At 49.7% G+C, this 12,082-nt stretch overlaps 1 protein-coding gene across 1 annotated transcript; it reads right to left on the bottom strand.

The window, feature by feature from the left end:
* Positions 1-731: 731 nt before the first annotated feature.
* On the bottom strand, positions 732-10,395 carry LOC307247617 (protein jagged-1b-like; the record flags this gene model as incomplete). The annotated part of the gene is made up of 15 exons (XM_080024659.1): positions 10,149-10,395; positions 9,572-9,632; positions 7,218-7,348; positions 7,005-7,124; positions 6,050-6,163; positions 5,812-5,925; positions 5,588-5,701; positions 4,794-4,840; positions 4,064-4,237; positions 3,387-3,537; positions 2,573-2,737; positions 1,759-1,872; positions 1,525-1,638; positions 1,264-1,377; positions 732-848 (listed from the first exon to the last, which is right to left on the bottom strand). Coding segments are annotated over exons 1-15 (1,867 nt in total), but the record flags the coding sequence as incomplete, so codon positions are not given.
* Positions 10,396-12,082: the final 1,687 nt, after the last annotated feature.

The following is a 12,082-nucleotide window of genomic DNA, read 5'->3' as shown; positions in this document are numbered from 1 at the left end:
CACTCTGTTTGGACAGGAATGCACAACGAGAGGGAGAGAACATCTGTCTCCACTTTTCCCTAGTTTGAATCCCCCCCACCCTCACTCCCTCATGGCCAGCATGGAGGTGGTGGAGGAGGTGGAAGAGGAGGAGGTGGTGGTGGTGAAGGTTTAAGCAAAGTAGGCGCCGCGCTCCGAACCGAGGAAGATCTCGACGAAGAAGAAAACCAACACGTTCCAAAGTGAGAACCATGAAGAGTGACCAAAGGTTTGTCTCTTTGATTGAGAATCCATCTTGGAGAGTCACGGTAAAAAAATAAATACAATTAAATTAAAGAAAATGGAAATTCAAAGTTACGATTTTTCCTGCTCTTCTTTTGGTGGACGGGAAATGGAAGTCGTGCAAGAATAATTCCATTCTGTCACAATTAGTGATTGTGGTGGAATGAAAAAAAGCCACATCCGACTTTGATTGAGTCCTCAATAATTATTTATATCTCATTTCAGTCTCCGAGTTCCAAAGTGACTCCAGACTCCCGGCTCGTTTGAAAGATTAGTTCGTTACGAACGAATCGTCTCGCATCGCCATAGTGACTAGCGCAGTGGTTCATGGGACACTCTGCTTCATCTCATTATAAGACGTGTGCCATGGTAGAAAAAACGGAGGAGAGAAAACAACGGAGCCTGCGCACGTGGGGCGCAGGCTCCTCCATAATCAATCATAATAATAATAATAATATGATATAACTCACTCTGGGTGCAGGTGGGGCCCTCCCAGCCCTCCTTGCAGACGCAGGTGAAGGAGTCCCCGCTCACCACACAAGTCCCGCCGTTCTCACAGGGGTTGGGCAGGCAGCTGGAGTTCTTGGCTGCGATAGGTAATGAATAAATATAAATATATATATATATATATATATGAATATATATATAGAAGGGTGCTGTGGGTCGGTTTGGAAAAAAAAAAAGGAAAAAAAAAAAGATTATCTCTACAAGGTATATCAGCATTCCTTAACGCCCAAGGGGGAGGGTTATCGGGGGAAAAACATGAGGGATTTCTAAGCAGATATCCTGTCAACACACACAAAAAAACAGGCTGGGAGTCAAAGAAGGCTGGAAGTGCTGACAGAATGAAGGGATAAAATCTTCTTTTGTGAACTTCGACGATCCGACAGATTCTAGGTCTGCTGTGCCTGGTTGGCGCCTCGCCCCCCCCCTCCCTTTCTCTCTCCCTCTGTTTACACGTGCGGCTATTCCAAACTTCCGTTGTCGCTGGCGGCGACTCACCGATGTTGCAGGTGGCGCCCTCCCATCCGGGGGAGCACTTGCACTGGAATGTGTCTCCCTCGTCGTGGCAGGTGCCGCCGTTGTTGCATGTTGCCTCGTCGCACTGGCTTTCACCTAGGACACGGACACACGCCTGAGTAGTGCTTACATGTATAGAAGACTGTAATTACATACAGCAATGAGCACATACCATGAACCTGCACAGACAGACAGCGCAGGCAGGGCGTGTGTGTATGTGCGTGTGTGCAAACGAGCCCTTACGGGAGTGGCAGGTCTTTCCCTTCCAGCCGTTCTTGCACTCGCAGAAGAAATCAGTCACCAGGTCCCGACACGTCCCTCCGTTGTGACAGGGGGCGGTGCTGCAGTCGTCGATGTCTGCACGTGGAGACGATAGCGCGTGTCAAAAGAGCCCCCCCAAAAAAATAAAAAATAAAATCCCAAAATGGAGATGTGACAAAAGTGGGAGATTTATTTAATTATTGTTTTTTTACTCACTTATCTCACAGTGGTCTCCTTCCCAGCCGTCGCCGCAGATGCACTGGTAGACGCTGACCTTGTCGATGCATGTGCCTCCGTTGCGACAGGGGTTGCTCTCGCAGTCGTTGATGTCTGAGGAAAGGGAAGGGTTTGGTCAGCCCCACTTTTGTTTTTGGGGTTGCGCTTGTATTTTCGAGCCCTACTTTTTTGACACATAACCCAAAGTTTCACGCTCATGTTGGCAAAAAGTGACACGTTGGTTATCCTCGTTACACTTGGGCAACCACAGCACTTTGACCACCAGGGGAGTCAGGGTTCATTTTGGCGTTACAAAATGTAATTATTGTAATTATTCTTTTTTCATTTTAAATTATTTTGAATAATAAAACCAAGGGGAATATGACAGGTTATCAATCGTCTTTCTTTGTTTTTTTCAAGGACTTTTAAAGCACATCATTGCAAAAGGGGCTATTTTAAAGGTATTCCAGTACTTCAATTCCCGAGGACTAAATTCAAGCACCCCAAGGACCCACTAAGAAGTCACCAGGTCAGCTCTCTATACCGAAAAGACTCCCCTCACCCCACCAGCTTAAAAGTTAATTTCACTCATCGCTAGGTTCACTTAGCTAGCGAGTGGTATTGGTGAGAATCTGCTTTGTTGATCCCTGGTCGCCACGGTGCCACCAATACAATACGCAAGGTTTAACTAATGATTTACCGAGGAAAACAGTCCCTCCGTCGAGAGCTACTGCGACACTGGCGGGACATTTTGCTTATTTTCATTTGGCTTGTCGACACCCTTTCTGCCCTTCCCCGTTCCCGGTGGTCTTACTCTCGTGACAGTAGGTTCCTCTGAAGCCCTCCTGGCACTCGCAGCTGAACTGGCCCCCGGCCTGGCTCCGGCAGCGGCCGTGCGGCCCGCACACGTTCGAGGAAATGTAGCGCTGTCCTCCTGGCGTGCTGTTGGACGCCACAGCGACCGTGCAGCTGTCGATCACTGCCGGGGCACAGAGAGTTCAGACAGGACGACAACATGATGATTACAGCTCATCGATATCGAGACGATACTTTTTCTGCGAAGGGGGGAGGAAAAAGCCAAGAAACAAAAATGCGGTTTGTGCTCCCGCCGTCCCACATTTTCGGGGGCGGCAATGACGATATGTTGTAGTGCTCCCGTAGATAGTTTCCGCCGAATTCCCCATTTCGGTTTGGTTGCCTGTCGGGTCCACTTATTGGGGGGGGGGGGTGTTCAATTTGCTCCCCTGTAATCACGTAATTTCTTCCAAGAGCAGAAAGGGGGATCACACAGGCTTTGGTATCTGGCCACATTGCAAACACACACATTGGGCTGAAAAAAGGGAAAGTCATTACCCAGAACACACACACACACAAGCCTTCTGTAGCCAAATTTTCAGAGAAGCCAGAGCAGGGGAAAAGGGCGGGACAGATTAGAAACTTAACCCCATTAAGGGAGCTACGCTCGCAATAATCCAATATAAAGCAATAAAGTTAAGGGGTGGGCGGAAGCCCTACCAGCTTACTCAGCGTGTTTTGTTTTTTGTTTGTTTTTATAAACGGATGTGGTTTTCTTTTCCCAGAGGCGAGAGCGAGCCAGAGAGGGAGAGAGAGAGAGAGAGGACGGTTACCTTTGCAGGCGGTGGTGCGACAGTGGTCCTTGAGGTGGGAGCAGTTCTTGCCCTCGTAGTCCTCCGGGCAGGCGCAGTAGTAGTCGTCGGCCAGGTTGAAGCAGGGCGCGGCGTTCTGACATGGGGTGGGCAGGCAGTAGTCGATATCCAGCTGAAGGGGAGAGACAGACAGAGAGAGACAGACAGAGAGAGAGAGAGCGGTGAGTACACCCACAGAGAGAGCCTACGCACGTTACCGTCACGCTAAACAGAGCACAGCCCCCGTGGCGGCATCTTCCCATGGTGGGCCGTGCCAAGGAAACAGCGCACTCACGGCGAGCATGAGGAGGAGGGAGGAGGAAGAGAGGTGAGGGAGGTGGAGGGACATCGGAGCTCGTCCACAGAGTGTGGGCTTTCAGTGAGAAGGAATGTATCCCAGGAGTCGCTTCGACAAAGCACTCCCTTTTTCTTTTCTCCCTTTCCTTTTTTTTTCTAAAATAAAAGGAGGATTGTGAAACAACAGCCATTTAAGAGGGCGGGGCAGGGGAAACTTTTCACAGCAACCCCGAAGCCAACGCCGACAGCGGAGCGACGACAGGGGGTTCAAGGCCTTAAATGATTCAAGTGTGACCTGGCCATGTGTATGAGTATGGTTTATCGTTAGTTGTTTTTTTTTGTTTTTTTTAACTTTCTCTCACCTGGCAGAGGTTTCCTGAGAAGCCGGCTAGACAGAGGCACCGGAATCCGTCCACCTCGTCCTGACACTGTCCGCCGTTCAGACACGGGGTGCTGGCACACTCGTCGACGTCCCTCTCGCAGTGCTCGCCAGCGAAGCCGGGCGGGCACACGCAACGATAAGCGTTCACCAAGTCCTACAAATCAAACAAAAATAAATAAATAAATAAAAAGACAACAACAGTTATCCATGGATCCCGGTGACTACTTTAACAGGGTGGGGGTCGGAGAAGGAGAGAGAGAGAGAGAGAGAATTCCTAAAGAGCCACGAGCTGGAGGGTGGCAGGGAAGCAGTTTGGGAGGACAGAACATTATCGCCGGCTCCGCAATTATTATTTCGACACATTTTCCTGGCGGCCTCAACGCGATAATGTTTATGGTAATTCGATCCGACGTGGTGAGGGGAACTTCTGTGTTCCCTCCCTTGGAAACCCCTATGAACCCGTTGCCCCTCCCCAGCCTCCCCTCCTTCCTCCGATTTTCATTTTTGGAGAGGAATTCCACAACAATTGCGCCGTCGGTTTTTGAGGGTGGCGGGCGGGAAGGGGGTCTAAGCCGCCATTTAAAAATGCGACCGCTATTTCTAACGAGGGGCTTAGACATGAAACGGAGGGGGGGGAGGCCCCAGCTGAGTAGATAAACAAGCAGGCAAACAACAGTGTTGATTCCGGGGCGGCGACACAAGCCACGTACCTTGCAAGTCCCGCCGTTCTGGCACTGGTCTCTACAATCGTTTATATCTGCATGGGGGGAGGGACACAAAGCGCCGGGGGTTAGCTCCGAATGTGACAAACAGCTCGGCCAAACAGTCTGCATGCAAAACCCATGGAGCCCCTCGTGGTTCCGCTGGTGCTCGCCCCCCCCCAAAACCCTACGACGGCGGGGCGAGGGTTTGGCCCCCACACGACTCTTGGGCAATCCGGTGCCTGCGTGTTGCCAGGGGAGACTAGGGCCGGAATTGTTTTTAGCCACCGCTAATCTCCGTGGCCACACACACACACACACACACACACACACACACACACACACACACACACACACACACACACACACACACACACACACACACACACACACACACACACACACACACACACACACACACACACACACACACACCTAGCTTTGGTTTCAAACACCGTACTATAGTTAGGCATTAGCTTGTGAGACAGAGAGAGAGACTAGAGACTTTTGTCTTGGCGATTTGTCTATGTTTATTATCGTCCATTTCACTTATTATTATTATCGTTGTGTTTACCATTTTATTCATTACTTATTGTATATTATGATATACTTGTTTTCCTCCATGTTGTGCAACATAATAATTGTTATGTCTTGTTATGCTTTGGCAACGTAAGAATGCTTGTCGTGCCAAGAAAGCAAATTTGAACTGAAGAGAGTGAGAGAGAGAGAGAGAGAGAGAGAGAATGAGAGACACAGGGCACACAAAGGGATGATGGACAGGTGTGTCGTTCCACAGCACTCACTGGTGTCACAGTTCTGCCCCATCCAACCGGGAATGCACTCGCAGAAGTATCCGCCAATCAGGTTGCGGCAGGAGCTGGCGTTGACGCAAGGCTTGCCGTCGCATTCGTTGGCATCTACACGGGGGAAAAGGTGTGGTAAGTGGCGTGCGTGCGTGTGTATGTATGTATGTGTGTGCGTGTGTGTGTATGTGCGTGCGTGTGCGCGCATGGAGACGGCAGCCCACCTATCAAGCAGGTCTTGCCCGTCCACTGCGGAGGACATTGACACCTGTAGCCGTTAACCAGATCTTCGCAGGTGCCTCCGTGGTTGCAAGGCTTGGAAGCGCATTCGTCGACATCTGGAGAGATGACGAAAAAATAAAATTAAATAAAAAATAAATAAATAAAAAAAAGTTCAGTCAGATTTGTATGACCGATCGAAATATATGGGAAAACAACAACAGAAAAAAACCATTATCTTACTGATGTCACAGGAGGGTCCGCTCCACCCAGGCGCACACTGGCACTCGTAGCCCTGGCTGGTCTCGGCGCAGCTGCCGCCGTTGGAGCAGGGGTTGGATAAGCAGGCGTGTTCGGCTACAGAGGACGACGGAAAGGAAAATGTTAGAAATTCGGAAGCAGACCCCCCCGCCCCCCCACCGACCTACTCCACACCCCCCTCCTGACCCCCGACGTCTGCCCCAATACCCATCTCGCTCTCATTAGCAGCGACCCAACCCCCCTCACCGTCAGACCGCATCGCCAGGAAATCGTCTTTCATGCCAAGTTGACCGAACCAATGCACCGTGACACCCCCTCCCCCCCGCACCACAACATTCTTCTTCTGAGACAAGATGGAGAGAGAGAGAGAGAGAGAGAGAGAAGAGAGAGAGAGAGAGAGAGAGAGAGAGAGAGAGAGAGAGAGAGAGAGAGAGAGAGAGAGAGAGAGAGAGAGAGGAGAGAGAGGAGAGAGAGAGAGAGAGAGAGAGAGAGAGAGAGAGAGAGAGGACGGGGGCGGCAGAAGGGGAGGGAAGTGGGCTTGAAACGAGGCCAGTCGAAGGGCAGAGGAAGTGGGAGAGGCGTGTGGGTGTGGATCTTCTCTTTGCGTGTCCCGTGCTATGAGTGAGTAAACTATCCCCCCCCCCACCCCCCCCACCCACCTGACCTCCTGTTACCAAAATAAATAAATCAATAATCCAAACCGTCTCCTGACATCCCCTTGCAGTTAAGCTGTCAGCGTCCCACGAGGCTCAGATTTATTAATAATAATAATAATAAGGAAAAAAAAAAAAGAAAAAAAAGACCCATCATCCTCTATGGTCAAGTGCCAAATGGTAAAACTCGAGGCGCAAAAAGTTTGTTTTCAAACAGAGTCTGACCGGTCCCACGCCCCCCTCCCCCGAATGAAGGGCACCGGTGGCTCCCTCCCGCAACTCACCCCTCTCGCAGTTGGGGCCCGAGTAGCCCTCGGCGCAGATGCACTGGTACTTGTCCGGTCCCGTGTTGATACACGTGCCGCCGTTCAGGCACGGCTGGTGGGTGCCGCATAAGTTCAAGTCTGGTGAAGGGGGGGGGGGGGGCGCAACGATATTGCGTTAGGCTCTAAAAAAGTTTTCTTGGTCTTCAAATCTTCCGGAGGAAAACGTCCAACCTTTATCGCAGAGATGGCCGCCCCAGTTGGTCGCACACAGGCACTGCCAGGGCTCCACGCACGTCCCGTGCACGCAGCCCGGGTGGGGTATGCACTTGTCGCAGTACTGACCCTGCCAGCCGTAGAGACACCTGTCACACACACACACGTATACACATTAGAGTGGCACACCCTTTAATACTCTGCATTAGAGCTGTAAATGGTGAAATGGACGACATCAAGGTCATTCAGCCAATTGTCTTTATTTTAGCCATAACCGTCCCACCCAACTTCTCCGAAAGTGAAAGGAAAAACAATAAGAATGCGGTATCCCTAAATATTATTGGCAGAATCCCTTCTGAATCTAAAGTCCACGTGGTGCAATCCAACGATAATCCACATTTAACGAACTTCACACAAAATAAAACGCTGCAGTGTGTTGGAACTTGGAAGGCCCTCCGCCCACCCCCCCGGCCGACTGGACCACGACTCACAAAGACCACAAATTAAATTTTAAGCAGCACACTTGTTTACGCAACAGCTTTTTTAACAATACATGGGAACAACAACAACAACAGAGGGGCATTCAGCGTTTTACTGAACAACATAAAAAACCCAATAAAAACAAAAACCATTATGGGTCCGATGGGAACGTTAACATGCGTCCAGACGCTGTTTGGCGGGAGCAACCACCTCACAGGGGACGGGGGGGGGGGGGGGGGGGGGATCAGCCATCTCTTGGGAAAAGGCCACCTCGAACCTTAGTTCCCACGAGTCAGGAATCCACCTATGAGGAGGGAGGGACGTCCAGTGTCGTCCAGGTCCGTAATTACACGAGTAATAATAATAATAATTAAAAAAAAAAAAAAGGCTTGTCCACCCCCCAGGCTCTGTACTGAAGAGAACCGGCTCCTTCAAAATAAAAGGGGGCTCAAGTGATCGTGTAAAATAAATAAATAAATAAATAAATAAAAACCTAAAAAAACACAACAATGAAAAGAAAAGAGAAGAATAAAAAAAGAATAATAAAAGAAAGTAATGAGGTGGTTAAGTAAAAAGCTTGGTCTGCGATTAAAAGCGGGATAAAAAATAAAAATAAATGTACTAACCCCCCACCCCGTGAGAAGCGTGAGCAGGGTTATTACACGGGACCACGCGCCCTTCGCAGAGACGGTGAGATCCGAAATATTCTGGATAACTTCCGGATATAATATGAAATAATAAAAAAAACCATAATATAATAATCATAACTTGTGGCTTGGTTTATCGTTGGGGTGCTGCCAAAGATAGAATGTTAACAAGCAACTGCTCGTCAATCACAAAAATAAACACTAGCATTTTATTAGCGTTTGCACCCCCCCCGGCCCTGAAGCTGGGTGTGTAGGTTTGCAGCTTTTACTGCATTAGCGTCAAACATTTTTCCGATCTGACGAGCTCCAGGGAACGCTGTTGAAGTAAGGTAAGTGACTGGAGCATCGCACCAGCCCTACAGCCAATGAAGGGCGGCGCACAGCTGCCGCGTTGACCCCGTAAAGCCTCTACAGCTAACCGGTCATGACAGTGGCGCGGAGGTTCAGAGTCTGCCGCTGGGGTCCCATCTTAAAAATAAATAAATAAATAAATAAAAACAGGCTTTGACGCTAGCCTGGACGGGAGACAGGCAACGGGGCCACACCTGTGCAACGAGCGAGACAGCTCCTCGCCTCGCCCTTTTTGCCGAACCCTGCCGCGCAGATATTTCGAGAAATCCGATGATGTCAAACAAAGTCTGGGAAAAAAGGACCGGCCTCGAGGCGTGGCCAAAACCACGACAACCGGGAGGCTGCCAACACCCCCGAACCCCCTGGGCCTTCTTGCTCCGGGGGCCGGTTCAGGATGAGAGTGCTTTTGGTTGTTGTGGTACCGTTGTGCACAACACAACACAATATCTGCGGCTGGCTTTCCCCTCTGGCTGTGCTCATAAACAGCATTAGAAACACTCAGCGGCTCTTCCAAGAGTTATAAATGATTTGACTGATAAAACCGGCCTCATGAGGAGGGAGCGCTCGCTCCACATTCAGTCGTGAGACTTCTCCTTTCCCCGACTCGGCGCTCGCTGCCAGCCAGACGCCTCAATAAAACGCTTTTTCCAAACGGCTCGCCGCACGTCTCCGTGGAAGCCTCGTTTCTAGATAGTTCGCGGTTGAAAACAAAGGGGCCCCAACACCGCAGACTCGCGTCTCAGGCTTCCATCCGAAAGAAAGGCTCTCGCACACCCTTTCACTTCCTGTTCCACATCGAGTTCTCAAAGACTTTCCCTGTTAGGCTGTAAATCAAGTGGTCGGACTAATAGCAGACACATCACAGTGGCAAGAAGGAGAATTTATTGTACTTACCTGCAACCACCTGGCTCATGGCAAAACCCATGGTCAGTGCTGCAGCCTTGTCTGCAAATCGCTGAAGGAGAAAAAAATATGTTTTACTTGCTTGGTCATGGATACGCTGCCATCCTACAGGACTTGACGTTTAACTGCATGCAGTGACTCCTGAATTAAGATGCAGCAATGCAGTTTGGAGAGTCCTCATTTACTCATTTGCTGTATTCTGTTCATCTACAGCACAACATTAGAGCCTGTCCAGCACCTTGGTATGTAGACACGGTGCCATATCCAACAAATTGGGGAAAAAAACAAAAAAAAAAATAAAATAAAAACACCGAGGCCACAAGAGACAGAACGGGATAAAGAAATACTTTCTGCTGAGAAATCAAACCAGTGCTCAAGATTGTTGAAGCATGTTCAAGTTTAACAAAGCCAGACCGCCTCACATTAACAAACAGTTTAAATCCTTAAGGCTGTTCACGCTGGAGCCTCTTTGAGAGGCAGCCCACCCCCACCCCAAAACACGTATGACATACGCTGGCTCAGCATCCTCCCCATAACCCTCCTCGCACCGTGTCCGGCGCATTCCTACCTGTGTTGCAGTCGGGTCCAGACCAGCCCTCCAAGCAAGTCTTGTTGCCATTGTAGTCGCAGGTGTAGTGTCCGAAGAAGTCGTTCCTGGGCCGGCAGAATTTGTTGCAGCCAAAGCCGTAGTAGTGCTCGTCGCAGCTCACCCGGATCTGGTACTCGAACTGGGCTATTGGGCCGTTGTGGGTCAGCTTCTGCCAATGCGGGCTCGGGTTGATCATGCCGGAGTGAGAGGCCTTCTCGATCACCAGCCCCTCTGCGCCAAAGACAAACAGCCATTAGATTTCAGGCCATTTATAAAGAACAGAACCGAGATCTACCACTTTCTTGTGTCATGTCTTTGGGACTTAGGGGTCATACGCTGGGAAACACTGAATTTGATAAGTAGTTCAAACACAAATTGCACAAGATTTTCTAGACTGGGGTCAGGAAAGGCAGAGGAAGAAATACAGTGGAATGACAAGTCTCGTCTGTAATGAGTACTGTTAACTACTTTTTTTTTTTTTTTTTCTCACGCTCCCTCCGTCTCTCTGGCTGGTTTGCCTCGCAAAAGTTAACAGCTCCGGGATATTGCTGGCCTTGGATGCTACCCTCTCCCTCTGCTCCGGCAACGACGGAACCACAGCCACCATAAATTACAGTGTGAAGACACCAACGCCACAGTCACTGGCTGGGAAGGCTGCCAGTGCGCCATCAGCAAGTTGTTGTTTTTTGTTGTTGTTGCTTTTTTGTTGTCATTTTAACTCTCTTGCAGTTGTTCTCCCATACCATTAGCGTGCAAACGCCAGTCAAAAAGCTCAACTTTTTGCCGAAGGCGTACGGCAGTCTGTCCGTATTTCGGTGGTGGAGTTAAAGCGTGGCTTGAACGTACTGAATTCACTGTGCAGGTCCTTACGAGGGGCACAAACATAGTTGCTTTTTTTTGTTGATCCAGAGCTATGACGACAAACAGACAGGGTCACTGGTCTGTCAGAAGGGGGCAAGGACTGGCCTGGGAGTCGCAGGCTGGAGAGAACCGCACAAGCAGAATAAATAAGACCCGCGCAAAGTAAACACGGTGTGGGGGGGGGCAAGCCCCGCCTCCACAAACCCTTCAGATGCACTGTACAGACACGCGTAAGATACAAATGTTACCACCCCCCCCCCCCCCCCCACGCACTTTCCTTTTTCGCACTACGTGCTTACTCACACACTTGCGAGTCGAGCGCTTGCCTCTCGCTATCTAAATCTTCACTTGGGGGAGAATTAAACACAAAAAAAAAAAAAAAAAAAAAATGTGTCAACCTATTTAAGTACCAGGTGGCTGACTGTTCTGTGAAATCACCCCTCCGCGAAGTGCACCGAGGCGGGCTGGGGGCGAGGGTTTGCTGCCATCTATTTACTACCTTTGGCTTGGGGTGGGCGGGGTGGGGGTCGCATTCTGAAATCACAGTGCACGGTAACATTTCACAACTGTCTGGAACCCAGAGCTGGGCTGGCCGTGTGGCATTTCTCTACCGGCCGACGGCCTTGCCGCATCGGGATTGGCACATCCCTACGACCTGCTGCCTGGCTCCGAGCCTGAAACAGGCCTGTTTCAGAACTGGGCCTATGAGCGCCTAAAAGAACTGAGACAGGAATTATTTCATACCAGAAAAAAAAAAATGGAATCATAAAAAGTGTTATTTTGTTGATTTTGAGGATGAAAAAAAATGTTTTTCAGCTGTCACTTTTTACAAAACCGACAGCGTGTGGTATGAGTACTTGGGCATACACAGCGACTGTCGACTTGATAAACCAGCACAGCTAGTCGCCACCACCTGAAGGGACCAGGAAAATAAAATAAAATCCACGAGTGAAAAGAAGGCATACGTTGGAGGAAAGAATTTGACGCAGATGTTAAAAAAAAACCATCTCCATTTTGAATGGAATTCTGGGACTTGAGAATGGATGACTTAT

This window comes from Zeus faber (genome assembly GCF_960531495.2).
Source record: "Zeus faber genome assembly, contig: SCAFFOLD_162, whole genome shotgun sequence".
NCBI classification, from domain to species: domain Eukaryota; kingdom Metazoa; phylum Chordata; class Actinopteri; order Zeiformes; family Zeidae; genus Zeus; species Zeus faber.
This window is presented reverse-complemented; position numbering and strand designations above follow the sequence as displayed.